This window comes from Cyanistes caeruleus, chromosome 4 (assembly GCF_971803275.1).
Source record: "Cyanistes caeruleus chromosome 4, bCyaCae1.hap1.1, whole genome shotgun sequence".
Lineage (NCBI taxonomy): Eukaryota > Metazoa > Chordata > Aves > Passeriformes > Paridae > Cyanistes > Cyanistes caeruleus.
In genome coordinates, this window is record NC_141704.1 from 612,394 (window position 1) to 627,832 (window position 15,439).

The 15,439-nt window shown below is 57.2% G+C and overlaps 1 protein-coding gene across 2 annotated transcripts in view; it reads left to right on the forward strand.

Annotated features, from left to right (window-relative positions):
* The window catches only part of PPP6R2 (protein phosphatase 6 regulatory subunit 2), an 85,724-nt gene that overhangs the window by 57,273 nt on the left and 13,012 nt on the right, over nt 1-15,439 (forward strand). For both annotated transcript variants that reach the window (XM_086886223.1, XM_086886224.1), the window contains exons 13-21: nt 2,378-2,493; nt 3,979-4,064; nt 4,356-4,436; nt 4,762-4,859; nt 9,229-9,286; nt 10,284-10,411; nt 11,201-11,358; nt 14,702-14,855; nt 15,204-15,292. In XM_086886223.1, coding sequence (XP_086742349.1) covers nt 2,378-2,493; nt 3,979-4,064; nt 4,356-4,436; nt 4,762-4,859; nt 9,229-9,286; nt 10,284-10,411; nt 11,201-11,358; nt 14,702-14,855; nt 15,204-15,292 — 968 coding nt within the window. The remainder of the gene's footprint in view (nt 1-2,377; nt 2,494-3,978; nt 4,065-4,355; nt 4,437-4,761; nt 4,860-9,228; nt 9,287-10,283; nt 10,412-11,200; nt 11,359-14,701; nt 14,856-15,203; nt 15,293-15,439) is intronic.

Below are 15,439 nucleotides of genomic sequence, written 5' to 3' on the forward strand. Positions count from 1 at the left end.
CATGGGCATTGGGGCTGGAATTCCGTGGCCATTGGAGCTGGAATTCTGTGGGCATTGGGGCAGGAATTCCATGGGCATTTGGGCTGGAATTCCATGGGCATTGGGGCTGGAATTCCATGGGCATTGGGGCTGGAATTCTGTGGGCATTGGGGCTGGAATTCCATGGGCATTGGGGCTGGAATTCTGTGGGCATTGGGGCTGGAATTCTGTGGGCATTGGGGCTGGAATTCTGTGGCCATTGGAGCTGGAATTCCATGGGCATTGGAGCTGGAATTCCATGGGCATTGGGGCTGGAATTCCGTGGCCATTGGAGCTGGAATTCTGCAGCCATTGGGGCTGGAATTCCATGGGCATTGGAGCTGGAATTCCGTGGGCATTGGGGCAGGAATTCTGTGGCCATTGGGGCTGGAATTCTGTGGCCATTGGGGCTGGAATTCTGTGGGCATTGGGGCTGGATTTCCGTGGGCATTGGGGCTGGAATTCTGTGGCCATTGGGGCTGGAATTCCATGGCCATTGGAGCTGGAATTCCGTGGGCATTGGGGCTGGAATTCTGTGGCCATTGGGGCTGGAATTCCATGGCCATTGGAGCTGGAATTCTGTGGGCATTGGGGCAGGAATTCTATGGGCATTGGGGCTGGAATTCTGTGGCCATTGGGGCTGGAATTCCATGGGCATTGGGGCTGGAATTCTGTGGCCATTGGGGCTGGAATTCTGTGGGCATTGGGGCTGGAATTCTGTGGCCACTGGGGCAGGAATTCTGTGGCCATTGGGGCTGGAATTCCATGGCCATTGGGGCTGGAATTCCATGGGCATTGGGGCTGGAATTCCATGGGCATTGGAGCTGGAATTCCGTGGGCATTGGAGCTGGAATTCCGTGGGCATTGGGGCTGGAATTCTGTGGGCATTGGGGCAGGAATTCTGTGGCCATTGGGGCAGGAATTCTGTGGGCATTGGGGCTGGAATTCTGTGGCCATTGGGGCTGGAATTCCATGGGCATTGGAGCTGGAATTCCATGGGCATTGGGGCAGGAATTCTGTGGCCATTGGGGCTGGAATTCCATGGCCATTGGAGCTGGAATTCCATGGGCATTGGGGCTGGAATTCTGTGCCCATTGGGGCTGGAATTCTGTGGGCATTGGAGCTGGAATTCCGTGGGCATTGGAGCTGGAATTCTGTGCCCATTGGGGCTGGAATTCTGTGGGCATTGGGGCTGGAATTCCATGGGCATTGGAGCTGGAATTCTGTGGGCATTGGGGCAGGAATTCCATGGGCATTGGAGCTGGAATTCCGTGGGCATTGGGGCTGGAATTCCGTGGGCATTGGGGCTGGAATTCTGTGGCCATTGGGGCTGGAATTCCGTGGGCATTGGGGCAGGAATTCTGTGGCCATTGGAGCTGGAATTCTGTGGCCATTGGGGCTGGAATGCTGGGGCAATTCCTAGGACTCCGAGAGTTTCCCATCCCTGCTCCAAGGGTATCCCTGCTCCGAGTGTGTCCCTGCTCTGAGGGTACCCCTGCTCCGAGGGTATCCCGAGGGTACCCCAGCTCTGAGGGTATCCCGAGGGTATCCCTGCTCCAAGGGTATCCCTGCTCCGAGGGTATCCCTGCTCCGAGGGTATCCGAGGGTACCCCAGCTCTGAGGGTATCCCGAGGGTATCCCTGCTCCGAAGGTATCCGAGGGTACCCTAGCTCCGAGGGTATCCGAGGGTATCCCTGCTCCAAGGGTATCCCTGCTCCGAGGGTATCCCTGCTCCGAGGGTATCCGAGGGTACCCCAGCCCGAGGGTATCCCGAGGATACCCCAGCCCGAGGGTATCCGAGGGTACCCCAGCCCAAGGGTATCCGAGGGTACCCCGGCTCCGAGGGTATCCCGAGGTTACCCCGGCTCCGAGGGTATCCCTGCTCCGAGGGTACCCCGGCTCTGAGGGTATCCTTGCTCTGATGTATCCCTGCTCCGAGGGTACCCCAGCCCAAGGGTATCCGAGGGTACCCCAGCCCGAGGGTATCTGAGGGTATCCCTGCTCCGAGGGTATCCCTGCTCCGAGGGTATCCTTGCTCTGATGTATCCCTGCTCTGAGGGTATCCGAGGGTACCCCAGCCCGAGGGTATCCGAGGGTACCCCAGCCCGAGGGTATCCCGAGGGTACCCCAGCCCGAGGGTATCCCTGCTCTGAGGGTACCCCAGCCCGAGGGTATCCCGAGGGTACCCCAGCCCGAGGGTATCCCGAGGGTACCCCAGCCCGAGGGTATCCGAGGGTACCCCAGCCCGAGGGTATCCCGAGGGTACCCCAGCCCGAGGGTATCCCTGCTCTGAGGGTACCCCAGCCCGAGGGTATCCGAGGGTACCCCAGCCCGAGGGTATCCCCGATCTCTGTTCCAGGGCGGAGGGCGGCAGGAGGAGAGGGAACATGGGGCACCTGACCCGCATCGCCAACGCCGTGGTGCACAACATGGAGAAGGGACCCATGCAGGCCCAGATCAGTGACTTCATCAAAGGTACCGCCTGCTCCTCCTCCTCCTCTTCCTCCTCTTCCTCCAGCTCCCCCTCACGGCTCTCCAGGGAAAAAAACCCCTTGGGAGCTCCTGGAAGGACTCCCTGCAGGTATTTCCCAGGGAAATGCCGTCACTGAAAGCATGGTGAGACCCCGTCTGGCTGCTCTGGGTTTTCACAGTGGGGTTGGGATTGGGCACTGGGAGGTGTCCCTGCCGTGGTGGGGGGCACTGGGGGGGCCTGGGGTCCCTTCCCACCCAACCATTCCATGACTCCGTGACACCTCTGAGGAAGGAGACTCGGGGTTAAATGTCCCCAGCAGCCACAGGAGCTCATCAGGGATGTTCCCAGGCTGTGTCCATCCTCACTGGATCCACTGGGAGAACTGGTTTTCCCGGTGGGTTTGGGTGGGAGGAAGGAAGATTTTCCATTTTCCACATTGTCCATCCCCTCTGCTCCGCCCCTGCCGGGCAGTGACGATCTGAGGGCACAATCCTCTCTTTTCTCCGTTTCCTTTCCTCCACCCTGAGCTTCTGCTCCCCTTGGGGCTCCCCGGTGTGCTGGGATGGGAGGGATGGGAGGGATGGGAGAGGGAAGGGAGGGATGGGAGGGAAGGGAGGGATGGGAGGGAGGGATGGGAGGGATGGGAAAGGGAAGGGAGGGATGGGAGAGGGAAGGGAGGGATGGGAGGGAGGGATGGGAGGGATGGGAGAGGGAAGGGAGGGATGGGAGAGGGAAGGGAGGGAAGGTGGAGGGATGGGAGAGGGAAGGGAGGGATGGGAGGGAGGGATGGGAGGGATGGGAGGGAGGGTGGAGGGATGGGAGAGGGAAGGGAGGGATGGGAGGGAGGGATGGGAGGGAAGGGAGGGATGGGAGAGGGAAGGGATGGATGGGAGGGAGGGATGGGAGGGAAGGGAGGGAAGGCAGGGATGGGAGGGAAGGTGGAGGGATGGGAGAGGGAAGGGAGGGATGGGAGGGAAGGGAGGGATGGGAGGGATGGCAGGGATGGCAGGAATGGGAGGCAAGGTGGAGGGAAGGGAGAGGGAAGGCAGGGATGGGAGGGAAGGGAGAGGGAAGGCAGGGATGGGAGGGAAGGGAGGGATGGGAGGGAAGGGAGAGGGAAGGGAGGGAAGGCAGGGATGGGAGGGAAGGCAGGGATGGGAGGGAAGGTGGAGGGAAGGGAGAGGGAAGGCAGGGATGGGAGGGAAGGGAGAGGGAAGGCAGGGATGGGAGGGAAGGGAAGGAAGGGAGAGGGAAGGCAGGGATGGGAGGGAAGGGAGAGGGAAGGGTGGGAAGGCAGGGATAGGAGGGAAGGGAAGGAAGGGCCCCCCAGTCCCGGGAGAAAAGGGAAGACCCAGGCACACCTGGAGCCCCGCTCAGGGTGGTTGTTCCCAGCAGGGTGAGAGAAGCTGAGAGTCCTTGGGCCAGGTGAGTCCCCAGGGAGCTGAGAGCACCCGAATGCCATGGTTCCTGTGTTCCTCTCGTTGCAGAGCTGCCTGAGGACTGCAGGGGCAGGTGGGAGAGTTTTGTGGAGGAGACGCTGACGGAGACGAACCGGAGGAACACGGTGGATTTGGTGAGCTGGTCACTGCAGTGCCTGCTGGGCTTCCCCTAAGAGAAGAAAGGGATACTTCTGGTTTTCCTTTTGCCTTGTTTTGCTGAAGAACGCTTCAAGGCAGTGTAGAAATCATTCCCATAAACCTATTCCATAATGGTCCTTCAGCAGAGCTGATCCGTGGTGCTGAGCTGCTCCCTGGGGTTCCTCGGGGCAGCTCCTGCCTGGGCAGGGCTTTGGGCTGTGGTGGAATTGGAACGTGGGAGCTTTTCCAGCTTTCCCAGGTCCCCTGACTGGTTTGTGCTTTCCCAGGTGAGCACCCACCACCTGCACTCCTCCAGCGAGGATGAGGACATTGAAAGCGCTTTTCCCAACGAGCTCACTCTCCAGCAGGTGAGTTGGGAACATCCTCGCTATTCCTGCTGCGGTTCTCCTCAGTCCATCCTGCTGTGGAGCAGCTTCCCCAGCTCTGCCCCGTGTCTCCAGCTCCTCTGGGATTTCCCAGGGCTGGGATCCTCCCGGGAGCAGCTGGGGAGGGATCGGGGCGGGAATCCCAGAGCTCTGCGGGACCCTGCCCTGCCAAGGTCGGGGTGAGGATTTCACACGCTTCCCTGGGAATTCAGCGCTTTCCTGGGGGAGCTGTTTCCTCACAGCCCCACTGGTTCTGGGATTCTGTCTCTGGACACCCTAATGATGGATTTCTGGGATCCCTTCCCAGGCCTTCTCCGAGTACCAGATCCAGCAGATGACGGCAAATTTCGCGGATCAGTTCGGCTTCAACGACGAGGAGTTTGCTGACCAGGATGACAACATCAAGTGAGTCTGGGGGCTTTGGTGACACCAGAAAGTGAGTCTGGGGGTGTTTGGTGACACCAAATGAGTCTGGGGGCTTTGGTGACACCAGAAAGTGAGTCTGGGGGTGTTTGGTGACAGCACCAAATGAGTCTGGGGGCTTTGGTGACACCAAAAAGTGAGTCTGGGGGTGTTTGGTGACACCAAATGAGTCTGGGGGTGTTTGGTGACACCAGGTGAGTCTGGGGGTGTTTGGTGACACCAAGTGAGTCTGGGGGTGTTTGGTGACACCAAATGAGTCTGGAGGTGTTTGGTGACAGCACCAAATGAGTCTGGGGGTGTTTGGTGACACCAAATGAGTCTGGGGGTGTTTGGTGACACCAAGCGAGTCTGGGGGTGTTTGGTGACACCAAATGGGTCTGGAGGTGTTTGGTGACACCAAATGAGTCTGGGGGTGTTTGGTGACACCAGGTGAGTCTGGGGGTGTTTGGTGACACCAAGCGAGTCTGGGGGTGTTTGGTGACACCAAATGAGTCTGGAGGTGTTTGGTGACACCAAATGGGTCTGGGGGTGTTTGGTGACACCAAATGGGTCTGGGGGTGTTTGGTTTCCGGCTCTTTGCATCCCCCCTCCCTCTGCTCCAGGTTTACACATGAGCCTCCTTGTCCCTCCTCAGGTTGGAAACAGCTCCTTGTTTTCCTGGAGCACAGCCCGAGCTCTGAGCCAGGTGGAGCAGCAAGAAACTCTCTCATTTTAAAGAGGGATATTTGAAATAAAGCAGGCAACTGTTGTCCAGGCCTGGTTTGGAATGAGTCTAAAGGCAAAGCCTGAGAACAAACTCTGGGCAGTTAAACAGATGTGTTCCAAGGAATTGATTCCCTGTTGGGATGAGAAGTGAAGGGTGGTCCCATGGGAATGCAGCTCCTGAGGAAGGGAGCAGGGATACTCAGGAGCAGTTCAGGGAGACAGGAAAAGGGGTTCAGTGTTACACAGCTTGCTGAAAGCTCGGAATTCACTGCTTTTACAGGATTCCTGTAATCCCATTGAAGCTGCAGCTCATCCTCTCTCCTTGGAGATGCACCTGGCACTGGGATTATCCCACTGCCACGGTTATGGGAGCAGTTATGGGTCCAGTTATGGGAGCAGTTGTGGGAGCAGTTATGGACAGAGAGTTATGGACAGAGCAGTTATGGACAGAGCAGTTATGGGAGCAGTTATGGGAGCAGTTATGGGAGCAGTTATGGACAGAGAGTTATGGACAGAGCAGTTATGGACAAAGCAGTTATGGGACCAATTATGGACAGAGCAGTTATGGGTCCAGTTATGGGACCAGTTATGGGACCAGTTATGGACAGTTATGGACAGAGCAGTTATGGGAGCAGTTATGAGACCAGTTATGGACAGAGCAGTTATGGACAGAGCAGTTATGGACAGAGCAGTTATGGGTCCAGTTATGGGTCCAGTTATGGACAGAGCAGTTATGGACAGAGCAGTTATGGGAGCAGTTATGGACAGTTATGGACAGAGCAGTTTTGGACAGAGCAGTTATGGACAGAGCAGTTATGGGTCCAGTTATGGGTCCAGTTATGGGTCCAGTTATGGACAGAGCAGTTATGGACAGAGCAGTTATGGGTCCAGTTATGGACAGTTATGGACAGTTATGGACAGAGCAGTTATGGGACCAGTTATGGACAGAGCAGTTATGGGACCAGTTATGGACAGTTATGGACAGAGCAGTTTTGGACAGAGCAGTTATAGACAGAGCAGTTTTGGACAGAGCAGTTATGGGTCCAGTTATGGGACCAGTTATGGACAGTTATGGACAGAGCAGTTATGGGACCAGTTATGGACAGAGCAGTTATGGACAGAGCAGTTATGGGTCCAGTTATGGACAGTTATGGACAGAGCAGTTATGGGTCCAGTTATGGGACCAGTTATGGACAGTTATGGACAGAGCAGTTATGGACAGAGCAGTTATGGACAGAGCAGTTATGGACAGAGCAGTTATGGGACCAGTTATGGACAGTTATGGACAGAGCAGTTATGGACAGTTATGGACAGAGCAGTTATGGACAGAGCAGTTATGGGACCAGTTATGGACAGTTATGGACAGAGCAGTTATGGACAGTTATGGACAGAGCAGTTATGGACAGAGCAGTTATGGGTCCAGTTATGGGACCAGTTATGGACAGTTATGGACAGTTATGGACAGAGCAGTTATGGACAGAGCAGTTATGGGTCCAGTTATGGGACCAGTTATGGACAGTTATGGACAGTTATGGACAGAGAGTTATGGACAGAGCAGTTATGGGAGCAGTTGTGGGACCAGTTATGGACAGTTATGGACAGAGCAGTTATGGACAGAGCAGTTATGGGTCCAGTTATGGGACCAGTTATGGACAGTTATGGACAGAGCAGTGCCCCAGGGGATCCCAGTGCTCCTGGGATTTTCTCCATCCCAGGAATTCCTTGGGATCCAAGGCAGCACCTCTGCCCTTCCCATCCAGGGGTTTTTCCTGGGCCTCAGAGACATCAGAAACTTGATAAGGCAAAGAAAGTTCTAGAAGAGAGTCAGAGTTGAATTGAACAGAAATTATTCAGTTCCACACATAATAAATAAATAAATAAATAAATAAGTAAAAATAATAAAATAAAATAAAATAAAATAAAATAAAATAAAATAAAATAAAATAAAATAAAACAAAGTAATAAAATAAAGCTAAAAAATAAAATAAAATATAATAAACTAAAATAAACTAAACTAAAATAAAATAGAATAGAATAAACTAAAATAGATAAACTAAAATACTAAACTAAACTAAAATAAAATAAAATAAAAAAATAAAATAAAAATAAAAATAAACTAAAATAATAAAATAAAATAAAATAAAATAAAATAAAAATTAATAAACTAAAATAAACTAAAATAAAATAAAATAAAATAAAATAGAATAAACTAAATAAACTAAAATAATAAACTAAACTAGAATAAAATAAAAATAAACTAAAAAAATAAATAAACTAAAATAATAAAATAAAATAAAAAACCCTAAAATAATAAAATAAAAATAAACTAAAAAATAAAATAAAATAAATAAACTAAAATAATAAAATAAACTAAAATAATAAAATTAAAATAAACTAAAATAATAAAATAGAATAAAATAAAATAATAAAATAAAAATTAAAAAATAAAATAAAATAAAATAAAATAAAATAAAATAAAATAAAATAAAATAAAATAAAATAAAATAAAATAAACTTTTCACTGCTGTCAAACACAGCCCCTTGTGAGTGAGGGACAGGGAGGAGTTAAATCCCTGAGGAGCTGCCCAGGAGCTTTGAGCCTGGTGCAGAATGGAGCTGGAAAAAGTCAGTGCCTGGGATGTTGTGGCTCTGTTTGTGGTTGGAAAAGAAGAATGTCCTGCAAAACCTGGAATATGGTGGGAGTGGTGCTCACTGCCAGCTGTTTCCAGCTGTTGGACACTGGGCTGGAAGTGAGCTGGAATATTTCAGGGGTACCAGTCATGGTTCAGTGTCCCTGGGACTGCAGCAGGATTCAGCTGGAGAGTCTTGCAAAGAAAAAACCCTGGCAAAGCTGCAGATGCATGAGTGGGGGGAGTGAACTCTTCCTGCACCCAAACTCCGGGAATTGGGAATTTCTGGGCCTGCAGCTCCCTCTGCTGTTCCTTCCAGGGGCTCCTCTGGGATGGACTGGGAATTGGGTCATCCTGGGATAGTCACATCCTGGGATATTCACAGTGCAGCCACACCTCGGGCTTTGAGCCCCTGCTGCACTGAGATTCCCAAAATCCCAAAGTCCCTGGGGTTGGAAAAGTCCTCCCAGCCCATGGAGCCCCAGCTGTGCCCGATGCCCACCTTGTCCCCTGAGTGCCACCTCCAGGAATTCCCTGGGCACCTCCAGGGATGGGCACTGCAAACCTCCCTGGGCACTTCCAGGCCCTGACCCCCTTTCCATGGGGAAATTCCTGCTGCTGCCCACCCTGAGCCTGTCCTGGCCCATCCTGAGCCTGTCCTGGCCCATCCTGAGCCTGTCCTGGCCCACCCTGAGCCTGTCCTGGCCCAGCCTGAGCCTGTCCTGGCCCAGCCTGAGCCTGTCCTGGCCCAGCCTGAGGCCGTTCCCTCTCCTCCTGTCCCTGTCCCTGGCAGCACAGCCCCCGGCTGTCCCCAGGAAGCCCCTCCAGAGCCCCCCTGCCCTGGGCAGGGAATGTTCCAGGCTGGAGTGACCCTTCCCTCAGCGCAGGGAGCCAGGGGCAGGAGTGGCTGTGCAGGGATCCCAGCCCAGGAGCGGCTCTGGGGCTGCTGCTCTCCCCTGGGGAAGCTCCTCGGGGCCGTCCCTGAGGCTCTTCCTCCTCCTCCTCCTCCCTCCCAGCGCTCCCTTCGACCGCATCGCCGAGATCAACTTCAACATCGACGCCGACGACGACAGCGTGAGTGGGGACGTGGGATTGTGCTGGGATAAATGTGCCTCTGGAAAAGTCCTGCTTGTGTTCTGAGAGCAAAGCAAAGGCTGGGGGGCTTTGGCCAATGCAGGGGGGCTGGAGAGAACCCTCAGGGGCTCCTGCAGGAAATGTTCCCTCTGAGGCAGCACCCCTGGCACAGAGGGAATCTTCCTCCCTCCCTGCAGTGCCAGTCTGTTCTTAGAATCGGGGAATCCCAGGATGGTTTGGGATAGAAGGGACCCCCGAGCCCCCCAGTGCCCCCCTGCCATGGCAGGGACACCTCCCACTGGCCCAGGCTGCTCCCAGCCCCAGGCTCCAGCCTGGCCTTGGCCACTGCCAGGGATGCAGGGGCAGCCCCAGCTGCTCTGGCAATTCCAGCCCAGCCAGCAATTCCCAATTGCCAATTGCCAACATCCAGCCCTGTCCTCTGGCACTGGGAGCCATTCCCTGGCTCCTGGCCCTGCAGCCCTGGCCCAGTCCCTCTGCAGCTCTCCTGGAGCCCCTTCAGGCCCTGCAGGGGCTCTGAGCTCTCCCTGGAGCCTTCTCCTCTCCAGGGGAACATTCCCAGCTCTCCTGGAGCCCCTTCAGGCCCTGCAGGGGCTCTGAGCTCTCCCTGGAGCCTTCTCCTCCCCAGGGGAACATTCCCAGCTCTCCTGGAGCCCCTTCAGGCCCTGCAGGGGCTCTGAGCTCTCCCTGGAGCCTTCTCCTCTCCAGGGGAACATTCCCAGCTCTTGCAGCTTTAGATCATCTTTCCAGACTCAGATTAGGGAAGCAGAGGCAGAGATGGATTTCTCCTGGATCTCAACATTTCCAGGCTGTTCCTGGCCTTTCCTGCTTTATTCCCCAAAGCGAGGCAGCAGCAGGGCTGTGGTGATCCCGGGTGATCCCAGCTCCTGAGCAGAGCTGGGTTTGCTCAGCCCTGAGCCTGGGATTAATAAATCAGTGTGTGCAGAGAAGGTGTGCAGTGATTGCTGTGGTCCTGCAGCCCAACGCCTCCCTGTTCGAGGCCTGCTGCAACGAGCGCATCCAGCAGTTCGACGACAACGAGGAGGAGGAGGACATCTGGGAGGAGAAGGAGATCTCCTACGCAACCCAGGTCAAGTCCAGGACACGGTAAGGTGCAAGCAGAACCCTGATTTTCCCCCTGGAGCTGGGAATCTGCACATTGCAGCCCGGGCCAGGAGGAATTGCTTGGGTTTTGTGTCATTTTGGGGCTGTGGGGTTTTATCTCCCTGCCACTTGTGCTGGGGGTTCTCCTGAGCTGGAGACAGATCCAGCTAAAGCGAATTCATTAACAATGGGAACACCTAATTAATGAATCTTCCATCAGACACGTTGAAAACTCCCACCCTTAGTGTTAAACACTTGGAATTTGCTCCTTCCCTCATCCTTGGAGAGGAGGAGGAGGAGGAGGAGGAGGAGGTGAGCCTGAGGGGAGTGGGCAGAACATTCTCCGAATGTTCAAATCAGAAAAGTGAGAACAAGAGGCCTCCCAGGGGCATCTCAGGCTTTGAAATCATTTCCCATCCCTTTGATAGAGCCACTCATTAAATAAAGTTATTTCCATCATTCCCAATCTGAGATGTGATCAAAGGAGACAGGGAAAACATCCAAGACCTGGCCGTGTCCCTGGCGAGCATCAGCAGCCTGGGCTCCCCTGGCTGGGCACTGCTTTGTGTTTGTGCTGTCCCCAGCCCTGGCTCTGCCCTGCACCTCCGGGGAGCTGTGACACCAAAGCCCCGGGCAAGCTGGGGGAACCTCTGAGCACCCACGATGGCCCCGAGCAACTGGGGGAAATATTTTGGGAGAAACAAGCCCGGGAAAGGCTCTGGGCTGTTTCCCCCGGGACAGGGAGGAGGAGCTGAGCCATGCGGGCGTGGCTCATTCCCGCTTCCCCTTCAGGTTTGGAGCGTCGCAGACGTCGGAGAGCTCCAGGAGTGACCTGGAGAACGGGGACCACGACGGCAGCGTGGACTCGGAGGAGGAGGAGGAGCAGCGGCCGCCCCCCTCCCCGCACAAGGGCAGCGCCCCGGAGAGGAAGGAGTCGGGCTCCTCCCAAGGTACCGGCTTTGGGAACGCATCCCTGGAGCCACAGCACATCCCTGGAAAAACAGCACATCCCTGGAGCCCAGAACATCCCTGGGGCTCAGCACATCCCTGGAAAAACAGCACATCCCTGGAGCTCAGGGGATCCCTGGGGCTCAGCACATCCCTGGAGCTCAGGGGATCCCTAGAACCACAGCACATCCCTGGAGCTCAGCACATCCCTGGAGCTCAGGGGATCCCTGGGGCTCAGCACATCCCTGGAGCTCAGCACATCCCTGGAGCTCAGGGGATCCCTGGAGCTCAGGGGATCCCTGGAGCCCAGAACATCCCTGGAGCCCAGAACATCCCTGGAGCTCAGCACATCCCTGGAGCTCAGCACATCCCTGGAGCTCAGGGGATCCCTGGAGCTCAGGGGATCCCTGGAGCCCAGAGCATCCCTAGAGCCCAGAACATCCCTAGAGCCCAGAACATCCCTGGAGCTCAGGGGATCCCTGGAGCTCAGGGGATCCCTGGAGCTCAGGGGATCCCTGGAGCCCAGAACATCCCTGGAGCTCAGGGGATCCCTGGGGCTCAGCACATCCCTGGGGCTCAGCACATCCCTGGGGCTCAGCACATCCCTGGAGCTCAGCACATCCCTGGAGCTCAGGGGATCCCTGGGGCTCAGCACATCCCTGGAGCTCAGGGGATCCCTGGAGCCCAGAGCATCCCTAGAGCCCAGAACATCCCTAGAGCCCAGAACATCCCTGGAGCTCAGGGGATCCCTGGAGCTCAGGGGATCCCTGGAGCCCAGAACATCCCTGGAGCTCAGGGGATCCCTGGGGCTCAGCACATCCCTGGGGCTCAGCACATCCCTGGAGCTCAGCACATCCCTGGAGCTCAGGGGATCCCTAGAGCCACAGCACATCCCTGGAGCTCAGCACATCCCTGGAGCCCAGCACATCCCTGGAGCTCAGGGGATCCCTGGAGCCCAGAACATCCCTGGAGCTCAGGGGATCCCTGGAGCCCAGAACATCCCTGGAGCCCAGAACATCCCTGGAGCTCAGGGGATCCCTGGGGCTCAGCACATCCCTGGAGCTCAGGGGATCCCTGGAGCTCAGCAAATCCCTGGAGCCCAGAACATCCCTGGGGCTCAGCACATCCCTGGAGCTCAGCACATCCCTGGAGCTCAGCACATCCCTGGAGCTCAGCACATCCCTGGAGCTCAGCACATCCCTGGGGCTCAGCAGATCCCTGGAGCTCAGCACATCCCTGGAGCTCAGGGGATCCCTGGAGCTCAGCAAATCCCTGGAGCCCAGAACATCCCTGGGGCTCAGCACATCCCTGGAGCTCAGCACATCCCTGGAGCTCAGCACATCCCTGGGGCTCAGCAGATCCCTGGAGCTCAGGGGATCCCCGGAGCTCAGCACATCCCTGGGGCTCAGCACATCCCTGGGGCTCAGCACATCCCTGGAGCTCAGCACATCCCTGGGGCTCAGCAGATCCCTGGAGCTCAGCACATCCCTGGAGCCCAGCACATCCCTGGAGCCCAGCACATCCCTGGAGCTCAGCACATCCCTGGAGCTCAGCACATCCCTGGAGCTCAGCAGCTCCTCCAGCTCCCCTGGACACTCAGCTGCTATTTGGGATCATTTTGGGGATGCAGCTTTGGGGGGCTCTCCTGCCTGGCTCTGTTCCTGCAGAGCTCTGCAGTCCTCCCTGTTCCCTGGGAAAAGGAAAAATGCAGTTCCAAAGGTGGGGTTTGTAGCACTGGGAGCAGGGAGGGAGACTCGAAGTGGAAGGAGGTTCTGGAGGAGGAATTGTCCAGAACTGTTAAAAAGCAGTCGGTGATTTTTAGGATCTTAAATATTGGAATCCATTGATCAGTTCCTTACCTGAAACTGCCAAAATCCAGCCACTGGAGATGGAGATGGGAGCTTTCGGAAGGGAGCTGAGGGACTTGGAGCTGGGAACCGCTGTCCCTGGGCTGTCCTGAGTGTCCCTGAGCTGTCCCTGGGCTGTCCTGAGTGTCCCTGAGCTGTCCCTGGGCTGTCCCTGGGCTGTCCTGAGTGTCCCTGAGTGTCCCTGAGCTGTCCCTGGGCTGTCCTGAGTGTCCCTGGGCTGTCCCTGGGCTGTCCTGAGTGTCCCTGAGCTGTCCCTGAGCTGTCCCTGGGCTGTCCCCGGGCTGTCCTGAGTGTCCCTGAGCTGTCCCTGTGCTGTCCCTGGGCTGTCCTGAGTGTCCCTGGGCTGTCCCTGAGCTGTCCCTGAGCTGTCCCTGGGCTGTCCCCGGGCTGTCCCTGGGCTGTCCCTGGGCTGTCCCAGGGCTGTCCCCAGCTGTCCCTGAGCTGTCCTGAGTGTCCCTGGGCTGTCCTGAGTGTCCCTGAGCTGTCCCCGGGCTGTCCTGAGTGTCCCTGAGCTGTCCCTGAGCTGTCCCTGGGCTGTCCCTGGGCTGTCCTGAGTGTCCCTGAGCTGTCCCTGGGCTGTCCTGAGTGTCCCTGAGCTGTCCCTGGAGTGTCTCTGGGCTGTCCCCAGGCTGTCCCAGGGCTGTCCTCAGCTGTCCCAGGGCTGTCCCCAGCTGTCCCCAGCTGTCCCAGGACTGTCCCCAGCTGTCCCCAGCTGTCCCCAGCTGTCCCAGGCTGGCACCCCAGGCTGTTCTCTCCACAGGGGCTGGCTGTCCCAGGGCTGTCCCCAGCTGTCCTGGGGCTGTCCCCAGCCTGTCCCCAGCTGTCCCCAGCTGTCCCAGGGCTGTCCCCAGGTGTCCCAGGGCTGTCCCCAGGTGTCCCCAGCTGTCCCAGGGCTGTCCCTGGGCTGTCCCCTCCGCAGGGGCTGGCTGTCCCCAGCTGTCCCCAGGTGTCCCCAGCTGTCCCAGGCTGGCACCCTAGGCTGTTCTCTCCACAGGGGCTGGCTGTCCCAGGGCTGTCCCCAGGTGTCCCCAGCTGTCCCAGGCTGGCACCCCAGGCTGTCCCAGGGCTGTCCCCAGGTGTCCCCAGCTGTCCCAGGCTGGCACCCCAGGCTGTTCTCTCCGCAGGGGCTGGCTGTCCCAGGGCTGTCCCCAGCTGTCCCAGGGCTGTCCCCAGCTGTCCCTGGGCTGTCCCCAGCTGTCCCAGGCTGGCACCCCAGGCTGTTCTCTCCACAGGGGCTGGCTGTCCCTGAGCTGTCCCCAGCTGTCCCCAGCTGTCCCTGGGCTGTCCCAGGGCTGTCCCCAGGTGTCCCCAGCTGTTCCAGGCTGGCACCCCAGGCTGTTCTCTCCGCAGGGGCTGGCTGTCCCAGGGCTGTCCCCAGCTGTCCCCAGGTGTCCCCAGCTGTCCCCAGCTGTCCCAGGGCTGTCCCCAGGTGTCCCCAGCTGTCCCAGGCTGGCACCCCAGGCTGTTCTCTCCGCAGGGGCTGGCTGGACGGCCGTGTTCGAGCCCGCGAGCCCCGCGCCGCCCGTGGCCATGGACGTGGGCTCCAGCGTGTGGGACTCGGCCGCCCCACAGAGCAGCGCCCCGGAGGAGAAGGGCTGGGCCAAGTTCACAGACTTCCAGCCTTTCTGCTGGTAAGAACCACGGAATTCCAGCTCCCCTGGGGCTTGGGAACGGGGAATATCTATCTGGGGTACGTTCTGGTGGTGTGCCTGCCTGTAATCCCTTCCTCTTCCTCTTCCCTTCCATTGTTTAATGTTGGGGCTCCGTGGTGCTTCCCGCTGCTTCCCAGAGCTCCTGCCTGGGGCTGGGACACAGCCCCGCTCCCTGTGTCCTCCTGGGGTGCAAAACCAGCAAATCAGGCTTGGAGAAGTTCAGAACATGGATGGGGGAGGAAGAGCAGGGCTGGTGACTGCTCCTGGGGGCCCTCGGGGGGCTCTGGGCTGATCCTGGCTCCGTGCTCAGGGCTTTTCCCTCCCCAGCTCCGAGTCCGGGCCTCGCTGCAGCTCCCCCGCGGACCCCGAGAGCGGCGGCAGCGACAGGAGCCCAGCACAGGGCCAGGACAAGAACTGTGAGTGACACAGGGCCCCGCTGGGGCTGCTCCAGCTCTGCAGGGAGCAGCTGGGCAGGGCAAGCCCCGAGCCTTCCCTGCGGCATCGGTGCACGAAGCACAGGCAGAAACCCCCGGGGTTTGTTGGGACAGGGCAGGAGGGATGGA